Source organism: Phyllosticta capitalensis (assembly GCF_038381095.1).
Source record: "Phyllosticta capitalensis strain CBS 128856 chromosome Unknown BKA78scaffold_12, whole genome shotgun sequence".
Taxonomy (NCBI): domain Eukaryota; kingdom Fungi; phylum Ascomycota; class Dothideomycetes; order Botryosphaeriales; family Phyllostictaceae; genus Phyllosticta; species Phyllosticta capitalensis.
The window spans coordinates 617,573-642,033 of NW_027117450.1; the positions used below are offsets into that span (position 1 = coordinate 617,573).

The window sequence follows — 24,461 nt, forward strand, 5'->3', positions numbered from 1 at the left end:
GAACGGCCTCTTCCCACTTCCAAACCAACATCCAACAGCCAGAGGCACGGCCCGTCCCGCCCCAAGCCAGCCCAACCGCACAGCCGTCGAGATGGCAAGATGACACCCCAAAAACGAGCATAGGAAGGGAAGGGGTGGTGACCGGAGAGTGCGCATGGCCGCGGCTATTGCACGCAATTCCAAGAGCACGGCAGACGCTGAAGTTGATGAACCAGTCGGCCGATACTATTCCTCCCTTGCACCTTTGTGTGTAACTGTCCGCGGAGCTCTCCACGCAGCGTACAAGCGCAGCAAGTGCTTTGAAGGCGGAGGGGCCGCTTGTTCGGACTCGGTATCGGTCTCGGCTTGCGGAGAGTTGCGGGCAGCGGGAGCGAAAGGATGAGGATGTGATCAGGGACCCTGTTCTCAATCGAGGTGTTCTCCAGCTTGAAGGGGTGGCATTTGTGGTCGGCTGGTCTGACCACTGCGGCAAGTTTGTGTGCGTTGTCTTGATTGGAGTGTGCCGGACGAGGGATTAGTCAAAAGGGAGATTTGGTCTGTCGTTCTTATCAGAGTAAAGCACGGCAACGAAAGGGGTTCTTTCAGCGCGAGAGAAAGTAAATCAGGGGCTAGTCAGAATTTGTGCGTCACAAACGGTATAGCATCTTCAAAGGCCAACGTAGCTGCTCGGAGACGGAGAGGTAGATAGTAATTGTTGTTTTGGCACGTAGAATGACTAGGGGGGTCCAATCATCCGGGAAGAATAGATAAAATGCGAATGTTGTCCTGTCTACAAGTGTGAAGCCTGGAGACATTAAGCCTGAGAGAAAACGAGTCGTTTCGCATGGAGGTGGTGGATGGCGAATGGTCATTCATCGTAAGATCATCGTCAGAAGAAGGCGGACGGCCCGGGCTGCGTCAAGGCGAGCGATTGACTGCGCATTGTTACCTTTGCTTACTATGATCTAGGAGCGCTTCAGGATTGTGTTGTCAAGAAAGAACGTTCAAACGGTGCCACAACTTGCCAAAATCAGACACTGCATGCGGGTGTTTGCAGACAGGAAGGTTTCTATGTCATTAGTCGTTAGAAGATTACTCCCCCTTTTGTGCTCGACCGGCTTGTGTACGATTCACCCCCTTACTCGTGAGACGAGTTGGTCTGCCCGCCCACCATTTCTTGTATAGTCTGCTCCAGGGGCTTCGGCACCCTCCCATGCTTCTCGAGCAACCTCTCGAGCGTCGTGTCGTGGTTGTCGGCCTCGCCGTCGCCAATGGCGTCGTAGGTCTTGGCCCACCAGCGAATGTAGCTCGGCTCCAGGCCGCGGTCTTCGATGTAATGGCGCTCGTGTTCCTGGCGGCCGACCGTCTTGAAGCTCAGCGTGTGAGCTTCGCCCTTGACGTTGGAGACCATGCTGGCAATCTCGTTGAGGCTGTGCGAGTTGTTGGTCGTGGATAGGGACAGAGTAATGCCAGAGTAGCGCGAGGGCTCGTCGGTCAGGATCGTGGCCGTGGCAAGCCCCAAGTCGTCAATGGCAGCCCAGCTAATGTGGCCGTCGCCAGCCACGACAATCTCGGACCGGTCCTCTGTGGGCAGTTCAAAGTAGTGGCCCAGATACAGCGGCCAAGATTCGTTGTACAGGCCCTCGCGGATGATGGTGAAGCCCGTATCGGTGAGCATCTGGAGAAAGTCTTCGGTGCGGTTGTGCGCCCTCATGACGCCACTCCTGCTGTTGCTCTTGAACCCCAGGGACGTGTAGTAGATGTGCTTGACCCCTGCGGAGCGTGCAGCTTGCACTGCTGCAAAGTGGTGAGCCTCTCGCCCCTGGCCGTACGGTGCGTCGTCGAAATCCATGCTGATCCGCGGCGTCGAGACTAGAAGCAACCGCTCCCCGCCAGCAAAAGCTGCTCGCATCGACTCCGGATCATCGTACGAAGCATGTCTGACTTCGACACCGCGCGATTTGAACGTGTCCCAGTGTTGCGACGAAGAGCTCGAGGACGTCGAAACCACAATATCGTGGGGCGGGATAAGATTGTATTCGAGCAGGTTGTGCAGAACGGCGCCGCCCAGCTTGCCGGAGGCGCTGGTGATGACCAACTTGGGCATGGTGATAGAGAATTGGACACGCAATCTCGAAAGATTTTGCTTGCCTGTCCTTCTGAGCTCAGTCTGGTTGGTTACGCAAAAATAGCATTACAAAGCAAAGTGGATCAAGCCCAGGCGAACGCAACTTGGGGAAAACGGAAGAGGTCCCTTTTCATATGTATTTGGCGAAGGGCCGTTTCACCGAAGTCAGCTGACATAACAACTCAGAAGAGCGATGGAGGTATCGGTTTGTGTTTTGCAAAGGGGTAGGCTACGAAAGAAGATTTCTCGCGCCTCGGACGCGCCAAAAGGGTCCAGAGCTTCAGAACCCCACACTGGCCGTGCAGTAGACACGAGAAACCAAGGAAGTCCGCTGTGCGAACTCAGTCGGCTTGACCATGGTCCTGGCCACCTTGACGGCTACACCCTAGGGTTTTCCCGTCCCGTTTGCTTGGGTAGCAGGAAGTGATGGAGCTCCTCTGCGGACTCATGGTCGAAGGCAATGGTCTTGCTACCAAGAGCCTTGACGAGACTCAACTCCATTGTCCCTGGCTCTTTCAGTTCCCGAGCTTCCAGCTGTCTCTTTAGATATGGCCAACGCGCAACGAATCGTCATACGTTTCCGCTAGTGTGTTGTTCGAATAAGGTTCAATGACCAAATGTCTAGAATTACAACTATGACGTTGGCCGTGCAGTCGCCGATCGGGACGCGGACGGCGGGGAAGTACAGCGACAAAGTGATCGTGCTCCGCCGTCGTCCGACATGCCATGACAGGAAGGCGAGGAGGGTGGTTGCGTCCAGGGGTCCAATGACCTCATGCCGCAGATGTTATGGAGAGTCGTGCCTTGCGGCGATAGAGTTGCAAAGCTGTCTGCGCTCTCCTTTGCATTTCGAAGACGTCAATTTGGACCTCCATCGTGGACAACAAGACTCATCGAAACAAGTCCCCGTCCGAATTAAGAAATGAGGGCGGCTGGGATGTCAAGGGAGGAACATGAACCCGCCACAAACACCCCACACCGCCTAGTGACGCAATGGGGTCAATTTTGCCGTTATCGATAGGCCGAGAGCTCTAGACCGTTTTTGCGAACAGGGTCTAGATTTAGCTCTTCTCGTCCAATCTCACGTCGCACAGCATCAACACCGTTTGGACCCTCCAACATGGCCGACGCGACCAACAACGATCACCTTGTCCGCTCAGAGGACCCTCAGCATCCGGCCAACCTCATTTGCGAGCTGTGCCGCAAGTTTTACACCTGGGGATGGGTATGCCGACCTCTTACACTTCACTGCTGACGCGCGTCTACACAACACTCTATTCCTACTCCCACGACAATTCCAATTTCTACAACAATTAGACATCCGGGGATGAATGACGGCTAACAGCGCTCCCTCGCCAACAGGTCACCGGCACAGGCGGCGGCACCTCAATCCGACACCATGACCACATCTACATCGCGCCATCGGGGGTGCAGAAAGAGCTGATGGCGCCGTCGGACATGTTCGTCATGGACTTCGCCAGCCGGGCGTACCTGCGCAAGCCCGTCTCGCTCAAGCCGTCGGCGTGCACGCCGCTCTTCCTGGCGGCCTTCACCAAGCGCGGCGCGGGCTGCTGCATCCACACGCACTCGCAGTGGGCGGTGCTCGTCACGCTGCTCGTCGAGCGCGACCTCGGCGCCGACGCCTGCTTCGAGATTGAGATGATTGAGCAGATCAAGGGCATCCCCAAGGGCCACGGCAAGCAGGGCTACCTCGGCTACTTTGACCGCCTGCGCATCCCCATCATCGAGAACACGGCGCATGAGGAGGACCTCGCCGAGACATTGGAGGGCGCCATGGACAAGTATCCCGATTCGTATGCGGTGCTTGTCCGGCGACATGGCATGTAAGTGTGGTGATTGCGTCTGATCCGGAGCGATGTTGACGCCAGCATACAGTTACGTTTGGGGAGACAATGTCCAAAAGGCGAAGACGCAGTGTGAGAGGTAGGCCAAGCCCCAGCATGTCCACCGAAGATGAACAAAAACTGATGTTCTGTTTTACAGCTTGGATTACATCTTCCAGCTTGCTATAGAAATGAAGAAGTTGGGACTGCCGTGGACAAAATAGGAAGTCAATGGCTAAATCCACATATACCCAACCCTGTGATCAAGCAGTACGTTACTAGTGTGCAGTTTCGAAAAATTGTTTTGATTCCACGCCGTTCAACGTCCAGCTTTGTTCGGCGTTATCAGGAACGAATTTCCCGAGAAGGGAACCCCTGTGTGTACCACGCATTGAGAGAGGTCCTTCCCATTTAATGGCCCCTCTCGGCAGGCCTCAGCACATACCCAAACACACAAGGTCTGCCGTAGCATCGAGCATCGAAAAGCGAAAAGAGAAGCATTTTTGAGATCTGTAGGCCACTAGTCTTGTAAGATAACCAAGGCCTGCTAACCACCACTGACGTTCAACTTGTTGACTGCCATTTGATCCTTCCGCCGTCTCGCAATATCAAAAAGTGCTCTTTATTTACAATTCCTCCCGCGTGTTCCCCCCCAAGAAGAAAGGAAGAAATAGGAAATCAGTGATTCTGCGCCCTGCATTTTGCTAGCAACGCAACCCGACAGCGGAGGGTAGACTTGGAAAAGCGAGAGAATGGCTCGGAGAGATAAAGGGGAAAAAGGGGAAGAAAGGGAAGAAGCCACAAAACTATTTATCCGCCCTGGTATTGCTTTTCATCGCAGCCTCGTGGGGCTCGGGCCTGAAACAGCAGGCCGGCAGAATCAAAAACCTCAACCTCGCTCATCATCATGATCTTCGTCGGCTTGCTCACATCCACCACCTGCAGCGAACTCAAGCAGCTGCAGAAGCCTCCTCTGCAGACTTGGTTTCGCCTTCGGTGGCATCAGCAGCAGCCTCGGTAGGCTTTGCATCCTCCATGGCGACGTCGGATTTCTCGCCCTCCTTGGACTCGGCGTCAGCAGGGGCTGCGGAAGGAGAGTCTTCGACATCCTTCATCTCCACGTCCTTGGGAGCTTCTTCAGCCTTGGGCTTGTCCTCATCCATGGCGTCACTGTCCTTGGCAGGTTCAGCCTTGGCGGGTTCAGCCGCAGGAGTGGCCTGTTCGCTGTCGTCCTTTTCGTTCTTGGCCGCCTCTTTGTTCTCGTTCTTGCTCTCAACACCGTTGGTCTTGACAGGAGCCTCGGATCCAGCATTCGCCTCGCTCATGCTCTTGTTCCACACGGCGAGAAGCTCGGAGGAGCGCTTCTTGAAGTTGTAGACCTCATCCTTGGGGATTGAGTCGAGCTTGATGATGGCCTTGAGGACCTTGTTGATCTTGGTCTCCCTGATGATCGAAACCTCGAGGTCGCGGTAGCCATCTAATTGATTGAAGTACTCGGACATTTGCTGCATTTCCTCCTCCTTGGGAACCTGCTCGCGGGTCAAGAAACCCTTCTGCAGACGGTGACGGAGGTACAGAACTGGAGTGGAAGTTAGCGTTGAAACTTTTCGCAGAGGGCAATGACAGCCTTACTAGCTTTGGAGCGCTTTTCGTGTTGCTGAGCAGGCGTCAGCACCTCCTCAACCTTGGGCGTCTCCGAGCCGCTGTCAGCCTTCTTGCTCGCCTTGGCCTTGGAAGCGGGCGTCTTCTTAGTCTTGGGGGTGGAGGTCTCCGCCGGAGTCTTTGGGCCATTAACCTTGAGCTTCGTCTTCGGCGTTTTAGCAGGCTATCAACGAGGTCATTTCTGGCTACCTTTACAGTGACGGGCAATAAACTTACGTTGGGAGTGTCCGCCTCGCTGTCGGCGTCCTTCTTGCGCTTCTTCGAAGCCTTCTTGGCAGGGGTCTCAGTCTCGGCTGCTTCGTCCATGTTCACATCTTCATCGGCGGCGCCAGCCTTGCTCTTGCGCTTCTCCTTCTTTGAAGCCTTGGTTGCTTTCTCGGCCACGCGTTCAGCCTTTTCGGCTTCTTTGGCAGCCTTCTCAGCTTCCTTTTGGGCCCTTTCTTCAGCGTCCTGGGCGACGGCCTTTTCATGGTCCATCAACAAACTCTTGTAGTAGGCAAGATCGTGATTCTCGGCAGTGACCTTCCAAGCCTCCCAAAGCGCCTTGCTCTTCTTGCCCTGCTCTTCGGCAGCAACTTGCCGCTGGACATCTTCCATGTCAAGTTCCCACAAGTCAGTGTTGGGTTGCCAGGCGCTGATAGCTGTGTTAGCTCAAGGAATCGATGTGAAGCTTGGCCGACTCACAATTCGTTGCTTCCCAAGAACATCACAGGATACCTGCGGTCGCGCACGTTCTTGCCTCCATCTGCGAAGTCTTCGCGGTACGTGCCATCGGGACGAATGGCGCTCACGGGACGCTTGTTGAGCAGCACCTCGGGAAGCATTTCCTCATCGCAAATGATGACAGGCCAGGAAGAGTAGCCCTTCATCCTAGCCCACCAGTACTCGCCAGGCTTGGCCGAGAGGTGCAGGGCGGGCATAGACTTTTTCTTGTTCAGCTTCTTGGTCTTGTGCTCGGGGACACCACCCGTAGACTTCCGTTTGCCGTTCGACTTGGGGGCGGCGCCATTGACGCCAGCTGTGGTGTTTTCACCAGCATCACCTGCGGAGCAGACAAGTCAGCACGCCGACACGACAGGTCCGTTGGTGTTGACGTACCCTCAGCCTTCACATCTTCCTTTACCTCATCCTTCTCCTCAGCGTTATCTGCCTTCTCAGACGCGGGGTCCTCCGCCTTAGGCTCCGGCTTCGTGGGCTCATCGATGTTCGACTTCACTGTATCAGGCGTGTCAATTAGCTACTGAGGTTCTTGAGATGCTCCCCATGATCTTGCGTACCTGCTTCGGACGGTTCGGCGGCTGCCTCACCCTTGCTCTCAGCAGTGACGCCATCGGCTGGCGCGTCGTCGGTGGTAGCCTTGACCTCGGCGGGCGATGTAGAGGTCTGCTCGGCCTTGGGTGCAGTCTCTGCGGCAGCAGTAGTCGGTTGATCGGCCATTGTGCTTGAAGAAAGGTCGTTGCACGACCGGGGCAGCAGTTGGGTTCGACGGCGACGCGTGTCCTGGCAGGTGGGGAGCGTAAACAAGGCCCGTGGACGCTAGGCGCGACGAGGCCGGTGTCGCGATGATGCTGTGGTAGGGTTGGTGGATGGAAGGCGATGTGGTTGATGGAAGGAAGCAGTCGTGGTGGAGTGGAGCGCGCGACGTTGGTGTGCTTTTAAGAATGGCCGCCCAGAGCTTGACGGAAAATGTGTGGCTTAGTCAGGCGGAGGAGCACGAGTGTCGGTAGGCGCGCTCTGAGGCGAGCTGCGAACGCGACAGCAGCCTCACCACTGACAGGTAGCTACCAAAGAAATGTATGAGGGTGTAGCTCGCGATGTTCGCTCATGCAGCAGCGCTTTTCCGCTTGTCCTGGACCAAATGGGCGTGTTCGTGGCGTGAGGCGCGTCGTAGTCCTGGCCGATCGGGACGGTCGCTTGCGCTGAAAAGGACGCATCCCCCAACACAGCGCCCGAGCTTCCCGCGATTGCGCAGATTGAAGCCCAAAGTCGGAGTGCTGCGATTCACTTCTGTAGAGCTCTCAAATGAAGCATTGAGAGTTTCCCAGAAGTGACCGGAAAGCGTGCTTCACGCCGCCTGCTTCTCATTCCAAGCTCTTCCTTGAGGACTCCGCCGGTCCAGACGTCCGATCGCTCCGGACAGTAGCCCCAGGAGGGCCGAACATGCTGATAAGCTGGAACCAGTGCCGATACCTGTAGTAAAGAGTATCACATATTTTTCTGGGGAGGCTAGAGAATAAAGGGAAGCAATCGTGCTCACGAGGGAAATTCTCAGCTTGGCAGTCCTTCTCGCAAATTCAGCTTTGATGTTGAGATTGCGCTCTGGAAACAGCCACCCCCTAGTGTGCGGCCCATTACTGTGGTATCAAGTTCTATTGCTTGTTAGCCCAGGCGTCAGGAATTTTGGGAGCGCAGTGCGTGTTTTGAACCCCTTGAATGGAGCTCAGCATTCAAAGCCCCAGTGTGCTCGTTAAGAAAGATAAACGGAGGAAGATAAGGTAGTCTTCCACAAGTCTTTGACAATTTTCCGACGTGGCATCTGTCCTGAGTTTTGCCAGGGGCCCACGAGTGCCCTTGGGTCTGAAAAGGAGTTGAATAGGCAATGAAAACTTGAGTATTGAACTCCAGGTGTTAACCACAGAGCCAAAAGTGACGGTAGAAGATGAGACTCGAAGTAGGAAAGGCATTTCCTTGAAGAGAAATGCTGTGGACTGAACAGAGATAGAATTGACCGGCGAAGGAACCAGAGAAATTGGCCATTTTTGAAATCGACAATGCAAACTTCCCATGGTGGTTCAGTTCGCATCAGTGGAAATGGCTTGCCAGCTAGCCATAACGTGCGTGGGAGAAGAGCTCGTCGAGTTGGAAGGAAAAGTTGACGGACCAATCAGACCATTTCTTATTCCAAGCTCAAAAAGATCTCTCATGGCGCGAGTGTGAGACCTCTTCGATGGAGGACCATGGCGCTTGTGGAGTCTTCGAGTTGGACATGTCCATGGTCCATGGCAGCGACGCAAGGTAAATTTAAACAATCGCAACGTCTGGAATGACCCGCAATGTCGCGCATCCTGAGGTTTCCGCTGCAATAATTCTTGGGCCGATCATCTTCAACGGACGGAGCTATGCCGCGAGGCCCAGCGCCCCTTCTCGAGGCCGCAGGAGATTCCTTAGCCGCGATGTGGGTAGTTTACAGGAGTCATCTCCCTGTCACCCGTGACTCTCAGACCTCGCGCAGCCTGTTTACTTTGTGGCGACCCCAAAATAACGCCAGTATGCGAGAGGGCCAGGACTCCTTCGAGACTCTCAAGACAACCTGGACTGTAGACTGCCATAGGTATTGCGCCCAACAACTCGCGGCGACCGAAAAGATCGCATATTCGATCGGACCATGTCTGCTGTTGGAGGCGGGCTTTGTGCGATGTGGACCGGCCGCCGACAAGCGAAGGAGGACTGCGTTGTCGATGCTCCAAACGGACTTGGGGGTAGAGCAGGCGGCGATAGACTTGATGCGGCTTGCGAAGCGGTCGTGGAAATAGACGCGGCGCTCAACGTGGGCTTGAATGATGGTCTTGAGCGCCGAGACGTCGGACAGACGACCTTGGCCTCCCAAGTCGCTTAGTCAGTAAACCCACGTGTGCAGCCCCTTTGAACTTGAAGACCCTCTCAATCACGAGCGCAAGGCGTGTTCGTTCGTTCTGTCTCTATTTCCAATGTCCAATGTCAAACGTCTACTTGGATCTGGCTGGGCGCTTTGTGATTTGATCTGTGATTTGACTTAAATGCGGTCATGCTTTACTTGACGTGCTTAGGGCAAGATGAACTGCACGAGACATACACTGCTTCCCAACATTTCCTGCCAGCACAAATTCTACGTCTTGGCAAAGTTGACAATTACAATGCAGGCATAGTCTTCAAGATAGGTACCATGGAAAAAAGCACCGCAAGATTGGAAAGCTGGCGTCCTGGCCGCAGCCATGGCGACTAGCAATTGAAAATTGTAAAGAGGAGGCAGAGATGATCCAAAACGCCTTGCCCATGCTTCCCGCTCGTCTTTGGCAGCCTCTCAGCCCCCCCGTGATCCGTAGTATTCCCAGAAAACCAGCCCCATCACGCACCACAGAATCAAGGCCTCCTCTTGACAAACTCCTCCAGATCGCTCCTCGTCGCCACGCCCAGCACAAACCTCCTGCTCGCGTCCGTGATGACGGCAAACTCCTGCTTGGCGCCCGTGTTGTGGCCCTCGAAAAAGGCCTCGAGCTCCTCGAGCGGCGTGTCCATGGTGATGACCTTGTAGACGTTGGCCCGCGTGCGGCGGAAGCGCAGCATGGCCTGCTCGACGCGGTCGCTTTCCTTCACCTTGCCCTCCTTGAGCAGCTCCCGCAGCCGCGGTATGCTGAGGTATCCGAGGAGCGCGCGGTTCTCGGGCGATACGACTGTCAAGTGCGTGTAGTCGCGTTCAAAGGCCGACATGAGCGCGTGCGAGATGGGGTCCCGGGGAGAGACTGAGAGTGCCGAGGGAGGGTCGAGGTCTTCCACAGTGGCCTATGTGAGCTGTTAGCCATTGCTCTTTGGCGCTGAGTCTTGGGATGGCCGGGTCGATCATGCGCCGGCCTAGACAGGTTGAGGTGCCCCGCGACCACGACGACGAAAGGAAGCTTACCCCGCGGTATTTGTCGGCCCAAATCGAAGTGGACCCGGCCTGCGATACGCCGTTCGGAGTGGTAGCTGGCATCGCGCTTGTAGCCATTGTGGTTGTTTGGTGAGAGACAAAAAATGGATTGAGGCGTCGGTGGTGAGAGGTGTGACGTGGGGCAGAGTTGAGGCTCTTGAACCGGGCAGGGTCCTGAACGCGTACGAGTCAAAAAATGTGTCACAACAACATGTGCGTACTCGGAGGTGATTTCGAAGCTTGTGATGTTGCCGTCTTTATTATTGATTGTGTAAATACTCTTATTAATCTAAACCCAATGGTATTCATGCCAGCCAGGACGTCCATAGAACGACGTCACAATGTTCAAGAACAAAGCAATAACTGGTGCTTCATGAAGTATGAGTTGGTTGACGGTGCCTTTGACCGTTGACCTAGTCTTCTACCTTGTCTGCATTCTAACAAAGGACCATGGGTGCATCACCTATCCAGCTATCACTGGTGCCTGGGATGTGAACGTCGATCAGAATGATACCTTCTCACTGGGAATCCGTCGAGGAGGGAGGCGATTGGAACTAAATCGCCCAGCAACCTGCCAACGGTATGGTCGAATTCCATCGGCAGTCTATCGGGGTTAGGGTTGCATCTCGTGACTTCAGGGAGCCATCAAAGACCCTGGCGGGTTGCGCAGTCCTCGAAACTCCTGTGGCAGCAGATGTTAGCCCTATTTCTCTACGGCTTCTCTGTTCACTCGTGGTCGCAGCTTCTTTTCAGAGAGAAGATTACTCGGCATCACCCAGACTGTCCATGAGAGGTTCTGAGATCCCGTATCTTTCCAGTGCCAAGCACACGAAAAGAACGATCCTCCCTCATCACATCATGCGTCCGGATCTAAGGCTAAGGATGACGATAACAGGTTTTCATCATAGAAGGAAAGGCAAAAAGAGAGAAAAGGGGAGTATCACTAACCTTGGGATGCGTCTCCTGTTTGGATATTCGTATGGCGCAGTTCTCATGCCTGAGCCCACATCTCATGTGCCACTTGGCTGTCTCTCGGCGAATTCAGTAGTCCAATTCAACCTCAACGGCCTTCACATCGTCCATCTCGCGTGCGATTCGCCGATAGGTGTGATGGTCGGCCTCGTTGGCTCTCTTCCGCTTCTTCAGGCCATTGTTGCGTGCATTCCCGTCGTGAGGAACCTGTGGGCTTCGTCGGGCTGCGGTCTGTTGATTTGTGTTCTTTGCTTGTATGATTTCAGGCTCGTCCTCTTGAGTGGCCTCCTGTTTCGATTCTTGCGTGATTTCTTCCATGGCTTCTTGTTTGGTCTCTTGCCTGGCTTCATCTCTCTCCACAATTTCCACGGTCTTCTCCACAGCAACATTCTCGGCGACCGCAGCCTCAGGCTCCCGGTGCGGCGACGGCACATACTCATCCTCGGAGGGTGCGTTCAAGCCCGCCTGCGCCTCTTCGAGCGCCGCCAATCTGCGCTCTGCAGCTTCGGAAGCATGCTCCAATAGCTGGATGTAGAGCCGGTGGACTTCACTGTGGCGGAAGACGGAGATTTCATCGTCAGTGAGGGTGCGCTTGACGCCGTCGGGGTAATATCCGAGGTCATCATCGTGCTGAGGCTCGGGCTCCTCTTTTCCCACGATTTCCTCTTTCATGGGCTTCTTCTCTGCCACACATTTGGCACTGTCAGGGTGCGCTTGTTGGTGGGAGAAGAAATCGCCTGGGACTGGAGCGTTGGGAAAATGTTTTGCATGAAAGTCACACATGTCATCCTGAGAAGAGTTAGCGGAGATTGGACGCCAGGCTGCGGAGGACACATACCACTGTAACCGCCGGGACTTTCATGATGGCTGGCTGGCTGAGCGCCCCGACGACTCAGCTTGGACCGGATGTTTGGCTGGCGAACTGCCGTCGGAGTCGCAGATGGAAGAGTTGAGAGAGCAAGCGCGCGCCGCGTCGCGATTGAGCTTGCGCACTGACTCGGACGAGTAAGCGAGATCACATGCAGATAACGGCGATCCGATGACGCAGTTGGTGTCTTATCGGCCGTCATCCACCCCGCTGGAAGTCAGTCCTGCTCGAGACGCAGGCTGCCCGGTCCTTGATCTCCACAGGCGGGTGCATCAAGATGAGGACCGCGATCATTCAGACTCTCTCCCTTTGCTCACTCCTCTACCTGACCGCCAGCGCAAGACCCAACCCTCTCTTCGCGCACCGACCTGACCAACAAGCGCCTATCGCAGACGCGCCAGGCATCGTCTTGCCGCCTTCGTCGCCGCCGCCCATGGACACGATGCACGACCCCAAGACGGGCGAGCCGATACTGTCGGACGTCATGGGGCGCGACAGGAGCATCAACATCTTTAGCGGCTTCACGCGCGACGTCGACGCCGTGTCGGCGCGGCTGGACGACAGCAACAAGAACGCGACCATTCTCGCGCCCCAGAACGCCGCCATCGCCAAGCTGCCTCGCAAGCCGTGGGAGAATCCCCAAGACTACGATGCGCTGGGCTCAGAGGCGTACGTCGGTGCCGAAGGCGAGGGGCGTGCGAACAAGAACCTGCAGAAGTTTGTCGACGCCCACATCGTGCCGCGCAGCCCGTGGCAAGAGGACGAGAAGGTCCAGACAGTGGCGGGGAGTACTGTCTGGTATGAAGTCAAGGATGGCAAGAAATTTGTAAGTGAGCCTTGATTGTGAACTTGCTCCGTTGCTAATGGCATATCAGATCCAGCCGGGTAATGTCGAAGTGCTGAGCGTTGCTGACAAGGTTGCCAACGGGCAAGTTTGGATCATCAAAGACGTGCTGAACTACGAGTGATCGACTTCAGGCCTGCATGTCTGTATTTGGTTTTTATGGCGTTTTCAATCGTGAGATACCTGGGCTAATTCCGCGGCGGTTGAGACGAAGCGATGTCTCTTCTTTGAATTTTGAAATACTGTTCTGTCGTCTGTTTACCATCTTTCAATTGCATTTCAAGCGGTGTAGTCAGCAACACATCACTACGATCTCCTCAATCGCATTGTGTCGCTCTGAATTGCCTTGGTTGCATCAACAGTAGTTGACGAAAGAATTGCCAACTCCGAGGCTCCTGGTGCCAAGGTGAGAAGGCATAGAGACGGGGGGTCGTCAGGTTCCTAGTACCTTTTGGAGAGCATTTTCTCTCTGGAAGAATGGTCACAAGGAGCGTTGTTCAACTTCACTCCGCAACAATGATCGGCAGCTCCTCCAGCATCCATCATCGTGTCACCCCCACGATATTGAAGCGTTTCCAAAACCATGTAGGTCTCCCAACGTTGGTAACTAGGAACAGGCAAGGCAAGGCCAAATCACCAGAGAAAAAGCCAGCACAATTCCTAAAAGACTTGATTCTTATCCACAGAGCACTACGTACCCCTGCCAACCCACTAATGATTGCTTCTTTTTGCTCCTACTTTTATGCCAACACTTCATTCAGCCAGTCCTGGGCCCGATGTGGGCCAGTCGCCAACCATCCAACCAACCGATCCATATGCCACCAAGCCAGTCTCTTTCTCAATAATACAATGCTTTGACAGACATGCCCAAAAAAACCAGACGGACGTGCATGGATGACTTTGGATCCCGTCTTTTCGTTCCTTGATGACCCACCACCGGCCGCTGCATGCATTTGCAGAAGAGCGAGAGTCAGAGGAAAGATGAGGAGGGACCAAGTTGATGGAAGAGAGAGAGGAAAGAATGAAAAAAGAAGGATGTGAGAGGGAGAAATGCAACAACTGTACATGATTGACTCGAACAAGAAAGGAAAAACACTCAAAAAAAAAAAAAAAAACGAAACCAGCTCTATCCAAACACCGCCATCATGCGTGCATCCGTGCGTGCGTGCCGTGCGTGCCGTGCGTGCTACTACTACTCCTGCTGCTGCTCTGCTCCTACGATACAAACAAATGGGATCAACAACAAGGCTTCTCCAGTGGGCTACCTCAGCCTCTTGTTGCCCTCGTCGCTCGAGCCGCTGCCGCTTCCGCTGCCGCTGCCGCTGCGTCCCATCATGCCGGCCTTCTCGTCATACACTTCATCGTCATCATCGCGATCCCGGTACCCGTCGTCGCTGTCGCTAAACAGGTCCTCGTCGCTCTCGCCAGCAAACGCGTCGTATAGCTCACCAGCGCGGCGCTTGCCCTTGCGGCCCGCGCCCGCGCCGTTCGCGCCGCCGCCGCCGTCCATGTCGTCCTCGTCGCCCACGAGCTCGAACTCGTACTCCGACCGCGGGTTGTTGCGGAGGCGCTTGCGGCGCGCCCACCAGAAGTAGCCGGCCAGCGAGGCACAGAAGACGGCGATGAGCGCGAGGGAGCCGTAGATCCAGATTTGCGTGCGCTTCGAGACTCCGAACGTGGGGAACGGCGAGGGGAGGAAGGCGTCCGAGGTGGGCTCCTCTTGCTCGTCGGTAGGGACTCCGAGGCCGGCGGTCGCGGTCGGCAGCGAAGGGGTGACGGTTGCGCCGGTACCTATGGGCTTGGGCTTGGTTGGGCGGTCCGGAGAGTCGGTTGGGGGAACCGAGACGGTTGCCGTGGCCGTGGGGACGGAAAGAATGGTGGTCTGCGGAGGCGTGACGATGACATCGTGGTCGTCGTCTTCGTGCTCGTCGGGCATTGGGATGAGACCTTGGCTTTTGGCATCAATGCATTCACCGTACAGACGAAGCCTCCAGTCGGTGAAGCTGCCCTTGTGCTCGTTGACGTTGGTGTCCTTGACAATCACGGTCCAGTTGCCAATGCCGGGCTCGCCCCAATGCGCAACCGACATAAAGGTCCAGTCCACGTAACCTTCGTTAATGTCATCGTGGCGTCGCGCCGTTGACAGGTGGCTGATGACGCCGCTGGGGCTGCGGAGCTCGACGCTAAGGTCACCGCGACGCGTATGGTCGACATTCATGGTGACTGTGACATGCTCAATCGTCTCCAGGTTGACCTTTTTGAGCATGTCCTTGGTGACTGTAAATGTACTGGCCAGGCCCATTTGTCCTTGGGGAACCTCGTGCTTTACGTGCATCCACGGCGAAAAGTACCAGGCTTGGGGCTTGCGGAGCTCCCATTTTTCGGCAGCGTGGACGAGCGAGTAGGCATCCATCTTGCCATAGCCAAACTGGTGGCTGTATTTGCCGTATGGCGTGTCCTGCCATTCTCCCTCCAATCCTTCGGTCACAGCCGTCTCGATGGTGAGCCATTGAATGTCGCGCCAGGTCAACTCAGGCCGAACCGAGAGCGTGAGAGCGTAAATGGCGGCGGCCAGCGGTCCAGCAGCAGACGTGCCTCCGTGGGTGCTGCTGCATTTGTCTGTGCCCACATCGGTCGTGTGGATCCCGTCAGTCGGGCCGCTGCTGTACGTCACGACAAGCTGGGCCGAGCACTGCTCTGAATAATAGGGGTGCTGGTTGCGCTTGGTAATGGCCCCGACCGTGACGCTGTAGATGCTGTTCGTGTATCCGTCAAAGTTGCAGTTGTCGTCGTTGGCAGCGCCGTTGCCTGCAGCAAAGACATAAATAGAACCCCTGCCGTCACGGCCCTTTTGGACCCCATTGACTATGGCCTTTTTGATCAGGATGCCAGGCGCATCCATAGAAGCGCCGTCGTCGGGTGGCCCCCACGAGCATGAGTAAATGTGGTTTTCGTTCATGGCGTAATTCATGGCAAGCGCTTCGTCGGCATCCGTAATGCCTCCAGACAAGATGCGCACACCGGCAACCTTTGCATCGTAGGCAACGCCGACTCCACAAATGTTGTTCTTGACGGCGGCAACCTCGCCGGCGCATCTTGTTCCATGTCTGTCATCAGAAAGCCTAGGTTTTGGGTCCTTGACGTGGTCGTTAAAGTCGTAAGATCCTGCCTGGAAGTAGTTTTCTCGGAGATCATCACTGTCCATGTCTAGTCCATCGTCCACTATGCACACAGTCGAGTTTGCGCCGGTAACTCCTTCCAGCCACAGGCCGGTGACATTCAAGTCATTGCCGAGTTGTTGGCCGTTGAACAAGTGCCACTGGTCCTTGAAGATGGGGTCTTGGATCTGCAGAGAATCGACCAGATTCGAGCGAAATAGGCCGGCGGCCTCGGTGGTTGAGGGGAGGGCGACGGCACCGGACCACGAGTCAGAAATGTCGACGCGCGCAGGAGCGGGAACCGGACCTCTCTTGACCAGACGTTTTCTCGCTTGTTGTTTTTGGTGGAATCTGACAGCGTCAAGAGGGCTCGCCTCGAAGGGGAGGTCCCTCTTTCGCCTCCGCCTCTTGAGTTCGGTTACGGCATCCCCAACAAGGTCGTTTTCGTGCTTGATGGTCCGGAACAGGTGGTGACGGTCGAGGTCTCCCAGAGGACCCTCATACTCTAGGCCGAGATGTTGCGCTATTTCGGCTGGCGAATTCCCGGGGTGCAATTCGAGAGCGTAAAAGTCATGGGCGTTGTAGTCGCGCGGGGGGAGGTCTGTTGCGCAGAGGGCCGAGGCCGCCGCCAGCAGCGAAAGAAGGAGGGAACGCCGCATAGCGACGCGCGAAGATGTTGTTCGTCGAGAAGTGTGAGAGCGGAAGCGCAAGTCGGCGGAGCGAATCTGAGGAAAGGGTGGGGAGTTAGCGGCCGTTTAGTAGCTAGGCACGTAGCAAGTGTCGTAATTGAGCCAAGCGCATACAGGTAGGTGGTAGTGCGGACCCTGGGTTGAGTCGGGTCCTAGCAGGCGGATGGGATGGATGGGAAGAGTTGGTGGACCATCCGAGTGGCAGTTGTAGGTGGTGGTTAGAGAACAGGTGTCTGCGGCATAGCTTTTGCTGGCGGAGCAGGAGTCGTCGTAAGGCTACATGTAAGGTAGGCCAGGAGGGAGTCGAATCAAAGAACGGCAACCTGAGGGCCAAGCACCCGCACAAGCACCAGCAGCGTCAGTGTCAAAGCAAGGGGCTGCGGGAGTACGTAGGCCCGGGGTCCAGGGCAGTTAGTTATTGATGGCCTAACACGGATGTAGACGCCTTTCCGCCATCTACATCTTCACCATGATGGAATTAATTCTGTACTGCCGCCGCATACGCCTCCAACCATGCGCCTTCCCTCTGCCCCCGGCGTGGCTGGCGAATCAGCCCAACCCATGCTGCCTCCCACGTTACATGACCTCCATCTTCCCTGCCTGCTCGCACACTCAATTCACCGCTCAGCTTGTCCAGGTTTTTCCTCTGCCGTCGCATCTCAGATCATCATCGTCATGGCAAACTTTTGCTGGCATTCTTGACCCATTGATCATTGCCTGTCTCCCCGCGTCATCTTGGGCGCGCTCGAAAGCCCTCCTCCACTTTCTCCGCACCACCGCTACTGCAACCTAACGCTCCATTCTCACCCGACCGTCCAAATGCCTCTGTAACCTCTGCAAATCAATACCTCTACCATGGAGGCCCGTCTAGACAGTGCATCTTACACGAGGGGCCCCCAACCTGCTCCTCCTCAAGCTTACCAAGCTCAAAACCTCCAGCAGCCTGCTTCGTACCGCCGCTACCCACAGCAGCCCACTCAGAGCTACGGCCCTCGTCCCCCGGATGAATTGATCTACCCCCAGCAATACAGCGGGTCGGCCCAAAACGGTTCAGCGCGTCCCAGCAAGCGTCGGAGCAGCACCTCCAACACTCGTCCTGCAAACGGGCAACCTTCAAACTACGCCATAGCTCCAGAGCCGTTGCGTTATGAAGATGCCTACACGGGCAGCTTCGCGGCTCCCGCGGGATCCCAGAGCCATAAGCGCTACCAACCAGCCCCGGCGATGCGAACCGAAGGGTCCACACGGGCCCGACCTCAAGCTCACGTCTACACTCAAGTCGAGCCGATGCGCCAGGTCCAGCAAGCCCCAACAAGCCCCAATGTTGCTCCACCTGCCCGCGACCATCGCGACGACCCAGCCACTGTGCGACGCGGACGAGGCTCCGTGTCGCATCGCTCGCCTCTCCAAAAGCTCGAGGGCGCATTGGACAACATCAGCAAGGAAGAGCGGAGAGCACGCGTAGCCGATGCTGAAGCAAAGGCCGAGGAAAGACTGGCTGCCAGGCGTGCCTCTGAACAGGATGAATACACCCGGACAAGGACTCGCCGTGTGTCTAGTGCCGCTGCGCCCGAGCAGGTCGTCGATAGAGTGCCTGCCGACAGAAGAAATGTCTCAATGCCGGAACCTTTGCCATCTTCATCCCAACGACCCAGAAGAAACACCGACCAAGGCATTGCGCGCAAGCCCGTAGGTCAGGACCAGTATGCTGCAGAATCTTCGCGTCGCGAGTCCCGTCGCCCTCAGGAAAGCTACAAGATTGAGAACCGCAAACGAGCTACTCTGCCACAAAATGGTCCTGGACGTTCCGTAACTTTTCGCGAGCCTGATGCAAGTGCGCCCCAATCCAGCGGAGCCGCAGCCGTAGCTACGAGTGCTGGATTTGCGCTTGCGGGGATTGACAGTCCAAATGGATATCGCCAGGAATCTCAGCCTGAAATTGGCCGGAATGGCAGTGTGGGCCGTAGTAATAGTCGGAAGCTCCAGAAGCGCAATGTGCCCCAGGAATACCAGCAACCACTTGCAAGCCGGGACAATGGAAAGAGACCGGAAGCCTACAGCCAATTGTCGAGTGATCGTATGGGCCATTCCCAGGGCGCTCGTGCTGCTGAGGCGTACCACGAACCTGACCCGGTGCCCAGAGAGATAGTCCGCAAACCTGTTGCTGGAGGCCCCAAATATGAAATGCCGCCTCAAACCGCGGGCGCGCGCCGTGCGCAGGACACAGTTGGCTTCAATCAAGAAGACCCAGCTGCAGTGGCCACAGACAGCTGCGAGCCTGGACAACATCACTTTTCCGGTCTGTTCCACCGCCACCATTCTGAAGAACGCCGGTATGCGCCTTTCAAGGGACTGGATGACTGGAAGACGGCAGACAAGGCAATCTTGACTGCTGATGACCTCAATGTCGATGGCGATTCAGAGACGGACCTTACACAGGGTTGGTGGGAACGCACCAGCTCCCATCGTCGCAGAACAAGCCAGGGCGGTATTGCTTCAGCGCAGTATGATGGCCTCAACGGCTCATACGATGACCAGACTGGCCAGACACGCTTCAATCCGCCTCTTTACATGAAATGCGGCCCGCTACTGCGATACACCGGCATGAGAAGAGAGTCTCGCATGGGTCTGAAGGACCGATGGCTATGGCGTGGCAGCGTGATGATTGTGACGATTGACAAGTATTCCATTTACGATACCCCACCTGTTTTGCGCCTGTTTGTTCAATCCAGAAATCTTTTGCCTCCGCCTCCAGCCGAACTCGACGAGAGCACTGGACAAAAGCTGGCATCCGAGTATGTGGACCCCCTGGCTGGAGAGGCCAAAGTCAGTCGCACCGGCAAAACACTGTACGTCCGACCAGTCGAGGATCTCGAAGAGGGAGTCGACCTTTCAACTCGCGAGGACGACTCGGGTCTTTTCGAACTTTCGCGCAGCGCGACCAACAACAGATCCCGAATCAGTCGAAAAGATGGTGAAAAGGCCGGAAAATTCCGCGAGGTCAAGGCCGCAAGACTCCATGCAGAGCGAGGAGTCACCTTTTGGCGCTTCAACATTGAAGTGGAGCTCGGCAAGGTGCAGTCACGTTTGGCGTACCGCATCAACCGGGGGCCTGCCATTGGGTTCTGGGTGCCTGCCAGGGGCGAAACCATGAACATCATGTTCCACAGTTGCAACGGCTTCTCTTTGAGCGTTGACCCAAATCAGTTTTGCGGGCCGGACCCCATGTGGCGAGATGTGCTCAACAACCACCAAACTCGGCCATTCCATGTCATGCTTGGAGGTGGTGACCAGATCTACAATGACAGGGCAACGCAGGCGACAACATACTTCAAAGAGTGGCTGGCGACCAAGAATTCAGTGATCAAGCATACTGCTCAATTTACGCCGGAGATGCAGGACGAGCTTGAGCAGTTCTATCTTGATCGCTACGCCATGTGGTTTTCGCAGGGCTTGTTTGGAATGGCAGCCAGCCAGATCCCAATGGTCAACATCTGGGATGACCATGATATTATTGACGGCTACGGATCCTACCCTCATCACTTCATGAAAAACCCCGTCTTCTGTGGGCTTGGAGCTGTCGCTTTCAAGTACTACATGCTCTTTCAGCATCAGAGCGTGCCGGATGAGACTGAGAGGCATGAAGCGTCCTGGCTGCTGGGTGCAGCACCTGGCCCTTATATCAACCAACTGAGCCGCAACATTTTCATGTTCCTTGGCCAAAACGTTGCTTTCCTGGGACTTGACTGCCGGACAGAGAGGATGCGAGACGAAGTCCTCAGCGAGGATACCTATTACAAGATCTTTGAACGGTGCCGCAGAGAAATCCGCAAGGGCGAGACGAAGCATTTGATTGTGCTACTTGGAGTGGTAAGTCCAAGACCCTTTTTGACTTGCATTTGCTGACCATGTAGCCCATTGCCTATCCCCGATTGAACTTTTTGGAAAATCTCCTCACTTCGAGGGTCATGGATCCCATCAAGGCTCTGGGTCGCACTGGCATGCTCGGAGGATTTGTCAACAAGTTTGACGGCGGAGTTGAGATTCTGGACGACCTCGATGACCACTGGACGGCCAAGCACCACAAGGCGGAGCGCAACTGGTTCATCCAGGAGCTGCAAGAACTCGCTGCCGAAAAGTCTGTTCGCGTCACTATACTCGGTGGTGACGTTCACTTGGCTGCGGTTGGTCAATTCTACAGTAACAAGAGGCTCCACATTCCCAAAGACCGAGACCATCGGTACATGCCAAACGTCATCTCCTCGGCCATTGTCAATACACCACCACCCGAGCTCATGGGAGACATTCTGAACAAGCGCAACAAAATCCATCATCTCGACGATAATACCGACGAAGACATGATTCCAATGTTCACCCACGATGTGGATGGCAAGCCGCGCAACAATCACCACCTGCTGCCCCGACGCAATTGGTGCTCACTCCGCGAGTACAGACCTGGTTCAACGCCACCTCCTACTCCAAGTCAGCGCGCTCGTTCACTTGATGGCTCCTTTGTTGACCAGGCACACGTCCCTCGCACACGGTCCAACGGCTTCAAGCCGGGCAACATCATCCGACGACTCTCTGGACGTGATCCACAACCGACTCCTTATGTCGATAATCGCCGGCAGCGCTCTGTTAGTTTCGATGGCGCCACCAACTCGCGCGCAGGCAACCCCAATCAGACAAACTCTACGCTCCCTAGCAATGGCAGTCAACCACATCTGCACCGTCCAGCTGCTGACCCACCCCGGCCAAATCCATTCCACCGCCGCCCTACTGGCCTCAGCGTCAAAGCCGCTCGCAAAGGAGGACCCTTTGACCCTGATGCCGGCTACGATTCGGATGATCCAGACAACGTGGCTGGCGCCATCAATCTCGAGCACGGCCTCGACGTGGTTCTCAATCTTGAGGTCTCGCAACATGAACCTGTGGGTATAACGACGCCATACCGTCTCCTTGTCCCCGCACTCGAGTACCACGGCCCCGTCAAGGAGAGCGTCGATGAGTTGATGAAGAAGCGAAATGGCGCAGGTATCAAGGGCTTCTTTGGCAGTTTTGGCGGGCAGGGCGGCCGGAGAGGGTTTGGCAGAGGCGGACGAGAGTCGTACATTGACAGCCGCGACGCGAGTCCCCTGAGCACAGAGGCGCGAACGTCTGACCCCCGCGTTGCTTCTCCTCGTCGCCGCACCCGTTCGCGCTCCCGGTCTCGCTCGCGGACCCGCGAAATGGCCTTTGACGGCACCTATGCCGTCCGCGAACGCGACACCAATGCCTCCAATGGCATCTCGCGCCGAGCCAGGTCCCCGCCCGCCACATCACGCCCAGCTCCGGGAGAGCCAAATGTCGAATATGGCCAAGGTCCCATCTACGGGTCTAATCGTAATCTCCAACGCGCCGACCCAGCTCGCGAGGGGCGCTACCTGTCGGACGACTCGCTTCCGCAGACGCGCAATGCCAACGTCAATACCAGCGCCAATGTCAATGCCAATGCCAACGGCAACATCCCAAGGCGGAGCACGAGCAGCAGCATGCGCAGCTGGGACGCCGAGGATGACCGTGGCGGGCTGGGCAACGGGCGCGGTGGCGGCTTCAAGGTCAAGGGCGCGTTTGGCGAGGTCAAGGAGGAGCTCCGCGGCGGCCTGCGCGCGCTGAGCGCGGGGTTCCGGCGGCCAAGCGCCAGCCGCGAGCGGGGCTTCGTCGTCGAGCGCAGAGGCGACAGGGCCGTCTTGGGAGATAGGGGCGTGCCGGGTGAGGAAGTGGGCATCAATGGAGGCGGTGGAGGAGTCGGTGCCCCGAGGACGAGCATGGCGCAGGCGCGGGAGTATCAGTATGGAGATGCGGTGGACGAGGAGGCTGGAGCTGCCAAGCAGCACAAGAGGAGGGGCAGCGGCGGATGGAAGGTCTGGCGTTGATGAAGGTCCAGGCATGGCATCCATTCGAGGCGAACGAATGGTCCAACTGGGATGGACTGTGAGACTTTTTCTTCTTTTCCTTGTGCTATTACGAATTGACGACCCCAAACGATTTCTTTATTTCTTTTCTCGTGTCATGACGTGTCATGATGCTTTACATCTTTGCCAATTCTTCCTTTTCCCCTTGTCGACAACATACACGCATCTTTCTTTCCTTCCTAATCCGCAATGTCCTAATCGTCAATGACCCCTTTGAAATAGTATTATTACAACCACCTTTTTTGTTGCTATACCTCTATATATATCTTAAAGAAATCACGATATCGATATCCCCACATTTCTGCGGACACAACAAATTCTCCAAGATTTTCGTCGATTGCGGATGATGTTTTGAGGAGGTACAGAACACTTTGAGTGTAGGCACAACAGGTGATTCGGGTAAATTTTGGCAAGTAGTTTGAAGTCAACATGGAAAGAGCCACCTACCTAGCAGATCGACTGCGCCTGCCCCCTATCTGTCTGCCTACATACACAATCTCCATTCCAAGCAAGCGCCCAAGACAAGAAAACGAATTCAACCTACAACACGCGCACGCATCTTTCCAGAGACTCTTTCCGCTCAAACAGCTAGCTAGCCACATGGCCATCCACCTATACCTCCCAACCCTCCAATCTCCCTTTTGCCGATTCTGAACCAGCAAAAGGCTCTCGGAACACCTCTTCCACGAGCTCCATCTCTTTGCCCACAAACATTTACACATCTACCTACCCCAACACCTGGGTATCATCAACCCCCCCCCCCCCCCCATCCCCACAACTCCCCGATATCGGCGTATCCACTGTTGCTGTATTATCCACTCTCACTCGCCGCTGCCCGCTGCCATCAACCCCGCCCCCGCATCGACTGGCGACGCGTGTATGCGTGGATGGATGGATGGAGGGTCGAGGATACGAGCGAGGAGCGAGAAGCGCAGTGTGGGTGCGTAGCGAGGCACGGAAGGATCAGGGAGGAAGCAAGCATGGCGCTCGCGAGAGCTCGCGGGCTCGCTGTGAGTGAGATGCGTCCTCTTCCTCCTCGTCCTCCTCCTCCTCCTCCTGCGCAACAGCTGTAGCAGCAGTTTAACTACTATAGAAAGCATGGTCGGAGAGACGAACAGGTCTGCTTTTTGGAAAAATCAACACAATGTAAAAGTAGATTAAGTTTGCGTGTATTGTCGTTTGTTTTGCTTTGCTCCTTGGCCCCCCCTCCCTCACTCCCCCGTCCTGTTCTAATGTGCCTTGCTCCGTGTGTAGGTAGGTAGGTGGATGATGTATAGTGCGCTGTACTTGTACGACGACTGATGAGACGGCTCTCTAGAATTTTGTGAACAGTGGACAGTAAGTAGAAAAGGCGGTTGGTCTACGCTGCGCTGCGCTGCGCCGCGCCGCGCCGCACCACACCGCCGCATCTAAGCGCGCCATCAATCTAAATGGCTTGCGTAGATGTCTAGATATGTAGCCATAGATGGAAGCAGCCAGCGCAACCAACCAACCAACCAACAACGAACAACGGCAGGCGACGGTAGCAAGCGCCGGCCACCACCACCACCACCCCTCGCGCGCACGCAGGTGCAGCGCACCGCACCGTCATCCATCCACCATGCCAGTCCACCTAGGTATAGGTAGGCAGGTGCACCGTCGGTGGGTTGGCTACAGCGGCCGTTAGTTGCTTCTACATGCCTTGCCTATTCTCCACA

At 55.8% G+C, this 24,461-nt stretch overlaps 9 protein-coding genes across 9 annotated transcripts; 3 read left to right on the forward strand and 6 right to left on the reverse strand.

Moving 5' to 3' along the window:
• Positions 1-1,117: 1,117 nt before the first annotated feature.
• BKA78DRAFT_333900 (uncharacterized protein) lies at positions 1,118-2,086 on the reverse strand (the record flags this gene model as incomplete). Its single annotated transcript, XM_066890141.1, has 1 exon — positions 1,118-2,086. One exon carries the CDS (start codon positions 2,084-2,086, stop codon positions 1,118-1,120), a length of 969 nt encoding a protein of 322 aa, XP_066739137.1.
• A 1,110-nt stretch (positions 2,087-3,196) lies between these two features.
• Positions 3,197-4,175, forward strand: BKA78DRAFT_289488 (Methylthioribulose-1-phosphate dehydratase; the record flags this gene model as incomplete). Its single annotated transcript, XM_066885769.1, has 4 exons — positions 3,197-3,332; positions 3,470-3,951; positions 4,004-4,051; positions 4,112-4,175. Exons 1-4 carry the CDS (start codon positions 3,228-3,230, stop codon positions 4,173-4,175), a joined length of 699 nt encoding a protein of 232 aa, XP_066739138.1. The 5' UTR covers positions 3,197-3,227.
• Positions 4,176-4,881: 706 nt separating this feature from the next.
• On the reverse strand, positions 4,882-7,238 carry BKA78DRAFT_51149 (uncharacterized protein). The gene is made up of 6 exons (XM_066893297.1): positions 6,891-7,238; positions 6,712-6,828; positions 6,298-6,655; positions 5,830-6,247; positions 5,584-5,776; positions 4,882-5,530 (listed from the first exon to the last, which is right to left on the reverse strand). Exons 1-6 carry the CDS (start codon positions 7,048-7,050, stop codon positions 4,902-4,904), a joined length of 1,875 nt encoding a protein of 624 aa, XP_066739139.1. The 5' UTR covers positions 7,051-7,238; the 3' UTR covers positions 4,882-4,901.
• Positions 7,239-9,329: 2,091 nt separating this feature from the next.
• On the reverse strand, positions 9,330-10,480 carry BKA78DRAFT_326548 (uncharacterized protein). The gene is made up of 2 exons (XM_066889444.1): positions 10,271-10,480; positions 9,330-10,152 (listed from the first exon to the last, which is right to left on the reverse strand). The coding sequence occupies exons 1-2, from the start codon at positions 10,355-10,357 to the stop codon at positions 9,733-9,735; spliced, it is 507 nt and encodes a 168-aa protein (XP_066739140.1). The 5' UTR covers positions 10,358-10,480; the 3' UTR covers positions 9,330-9,732.
• Positions 10,481-11,241: 761 nt separating this feature from the next.
• On the reverse strand, positions 11,242-12,290 carry BKA78DRAFT_51203 (uncharacterized protein). Its single transcript, XM_066893298.1, has 2 exons — positions 12,090-12,290; positions 11,242-12,040 (listed from the first exon to the last, which is right to left on the reverse strand). Exons 1-2 carry the CDS (start codon positions 12,111-12,113, stop codon positions 11,321-11,323), a joined length of 744 nt encoding a protein of 247 aa, XP_066739141.1. The 5' UTR covers positions 12,114-12,290; the 3' UTR covers positions 11,242-11,320.
• Positions 12,291-12,319: 29 nt separating this feature from the next.
• BKA78DRAFT_326551 (uncharacterized protein) lies at positions 12,320-13,292 on the forward strand. Its single transcript, XM_066889445.1, has 2 exons — positions 12,320-12,945; positions 12,995-13,292. The coding sequence occupies exons 1-2, from the start codon at positions 12,397-12,399 to the stop codon at positions 13,085-13,087; spliced, it is 642 nt and encodes a 213-aa protein (XP_066739142.1). The 5' UTR covers positions 12,320-12,396; the 3' UTR covers positions 13,088-13,292.
• Positions 13,293-13,616: 324 nt separating this feature from the next.
• Positions 13,617-14,078, reverse strand: BKA78DRAFT_326553 (uncharacterized protein). Its single transcript, XM_066889446.1, has one exon. The coding sequence runs from the start codon at positions 14,028-14,030 to the stop codon at positions 13,704-13,706; it is 327 nt and encodes a 108-aa protein (XP_066739143.1). The 5' UTR covers positions 14,031-14,078; the 3' UTR covers positions 13,617-13,703.
• BKA78DRAFT_338997 (neuroendocrine convertase) lies at positions 14,062-17,270 on the reverse strand. The gene is made up of 3 exons (XM_066890275.1): positions 16,925-17,270; positions 14,319-16,846; positions 14,062-14,279 (listed from the first exon to the last, which is right to left on the reverse strand). The coding sequence occupies exons 2-3, from the start codon at positions 16,778-16,780 to the stop codon at positions 14,225-14,227; spliced, it is 2,517 nt and encodes an 838-aa protein (XP_066739144.1). The 5' UTR covers positions 16,781-16,846; positions 16,925-17,270; the 3' UTR covers positions 14,062-14,224.
• Positions 17,271-17,665: 395 nt separating this feature from the next.
• Positions 17,666-22,725, forward strand: BKA78DRAFT_299943 (uncharacterized protein; the record flags this gene model as incomplete). The annotated part of the gene is made up of 2 exons (XM_066887129.1): positions 17,666-20,680; positions 20,725-22,725. The coding sequence occupies 2 exons, from the start codon at positions 17,666-17,668 to the stop codon at positions 22,723-22,725; spliced, it is 5,016 nt and encodes a 1,671-aa protein (XP_066739145.1).
• Between the last annotated feature and the right edge of the window lie 1,736 nt (positions 22,726-24,461).

Coding starts and splice junctions, on each gene's coding strand:
- BKA78DRAFT_51149 (XM_066893297.1), bottom strand. CDS start 7,050: ATGGCCGATCAACCGACTACTGCTGCCGCAGAGACTGCACCCAAGGCC. Junction 6,656..6,711: donor GGAAGATGTGAAGGCTGAGG/GTACGTCAACAC, acceptor TCTGCTCCGCAG/GTGATGCTGGTGAAAACACC. Junction 5,777..5,829: donor GCGAGGCGGACACTCCCAAC/GTAAGTTTATTG, acceptor CCTCGTTGATAG/CCTGCTAAAACGCCGAAGAC.
- BKA78DRAFT_326548 (XM_066889444.1), bottom strand. CDS start 10,357: ATGGCTACAAGCGCGATGCCAGCTACCACTCCGAACGGCGTATCGCAG. Junction 10,153..10,270: donor GGGCCGACAAATACCGCGGG/GTAAGCTTCCTT, acceptor CAGCTCACATAG/GCCACTGTGGAAGACCTCGA.
- BKA78DRAFT_51203 (XM_066893298.1), bottom strand. CDS start 12,113: ATGAAAGTCCCGGCGGTTACAGTG. Junction 12,041..12,089: donor AAGTCCCGGCGGTTACAGTG/GTATGTGTCCTC, acceptor AACTCTTCTCAG/GATGACATGTGTGACTTTCA.
- BKA78DRAFT_326551 (XM_066889445.1), top strand. CDS start 12,397: ATGAGGACCGCGATCATTCAGACTCTCTCCCTTTGCTCACTCCTCTAC. Junction 12,946..12,994: donor TCAAGGATGGCAAGAAATTT/GTAAGTGAGCCT, acceptor ATGGCATATCAG/ATCCAGCCGGGTAATGTCGA.
- BKA78DRAFT_326553 (XM_066889446.1), bottom strand. CDS start 14,030: ATGTACAGTTGTTGCATTTCTCCCTCTCACATCCTTCTTTTTTCATTC.
- BKA78DRAFT_338997 (XM_066890275.1), bottom strand. CDS start 16,780: ATGCGGCGTTCCCTCCTTCTTTCGCTGCTGGCGGCGGCCTCGGCCCTC. Junction 14,280..14,318: donor CGCGATGATGACGATGAAGT/GTATGACGAGAA, acceptor ACGCAGCGGCAG/CGGCAGCGGAAGCGGCAGCG.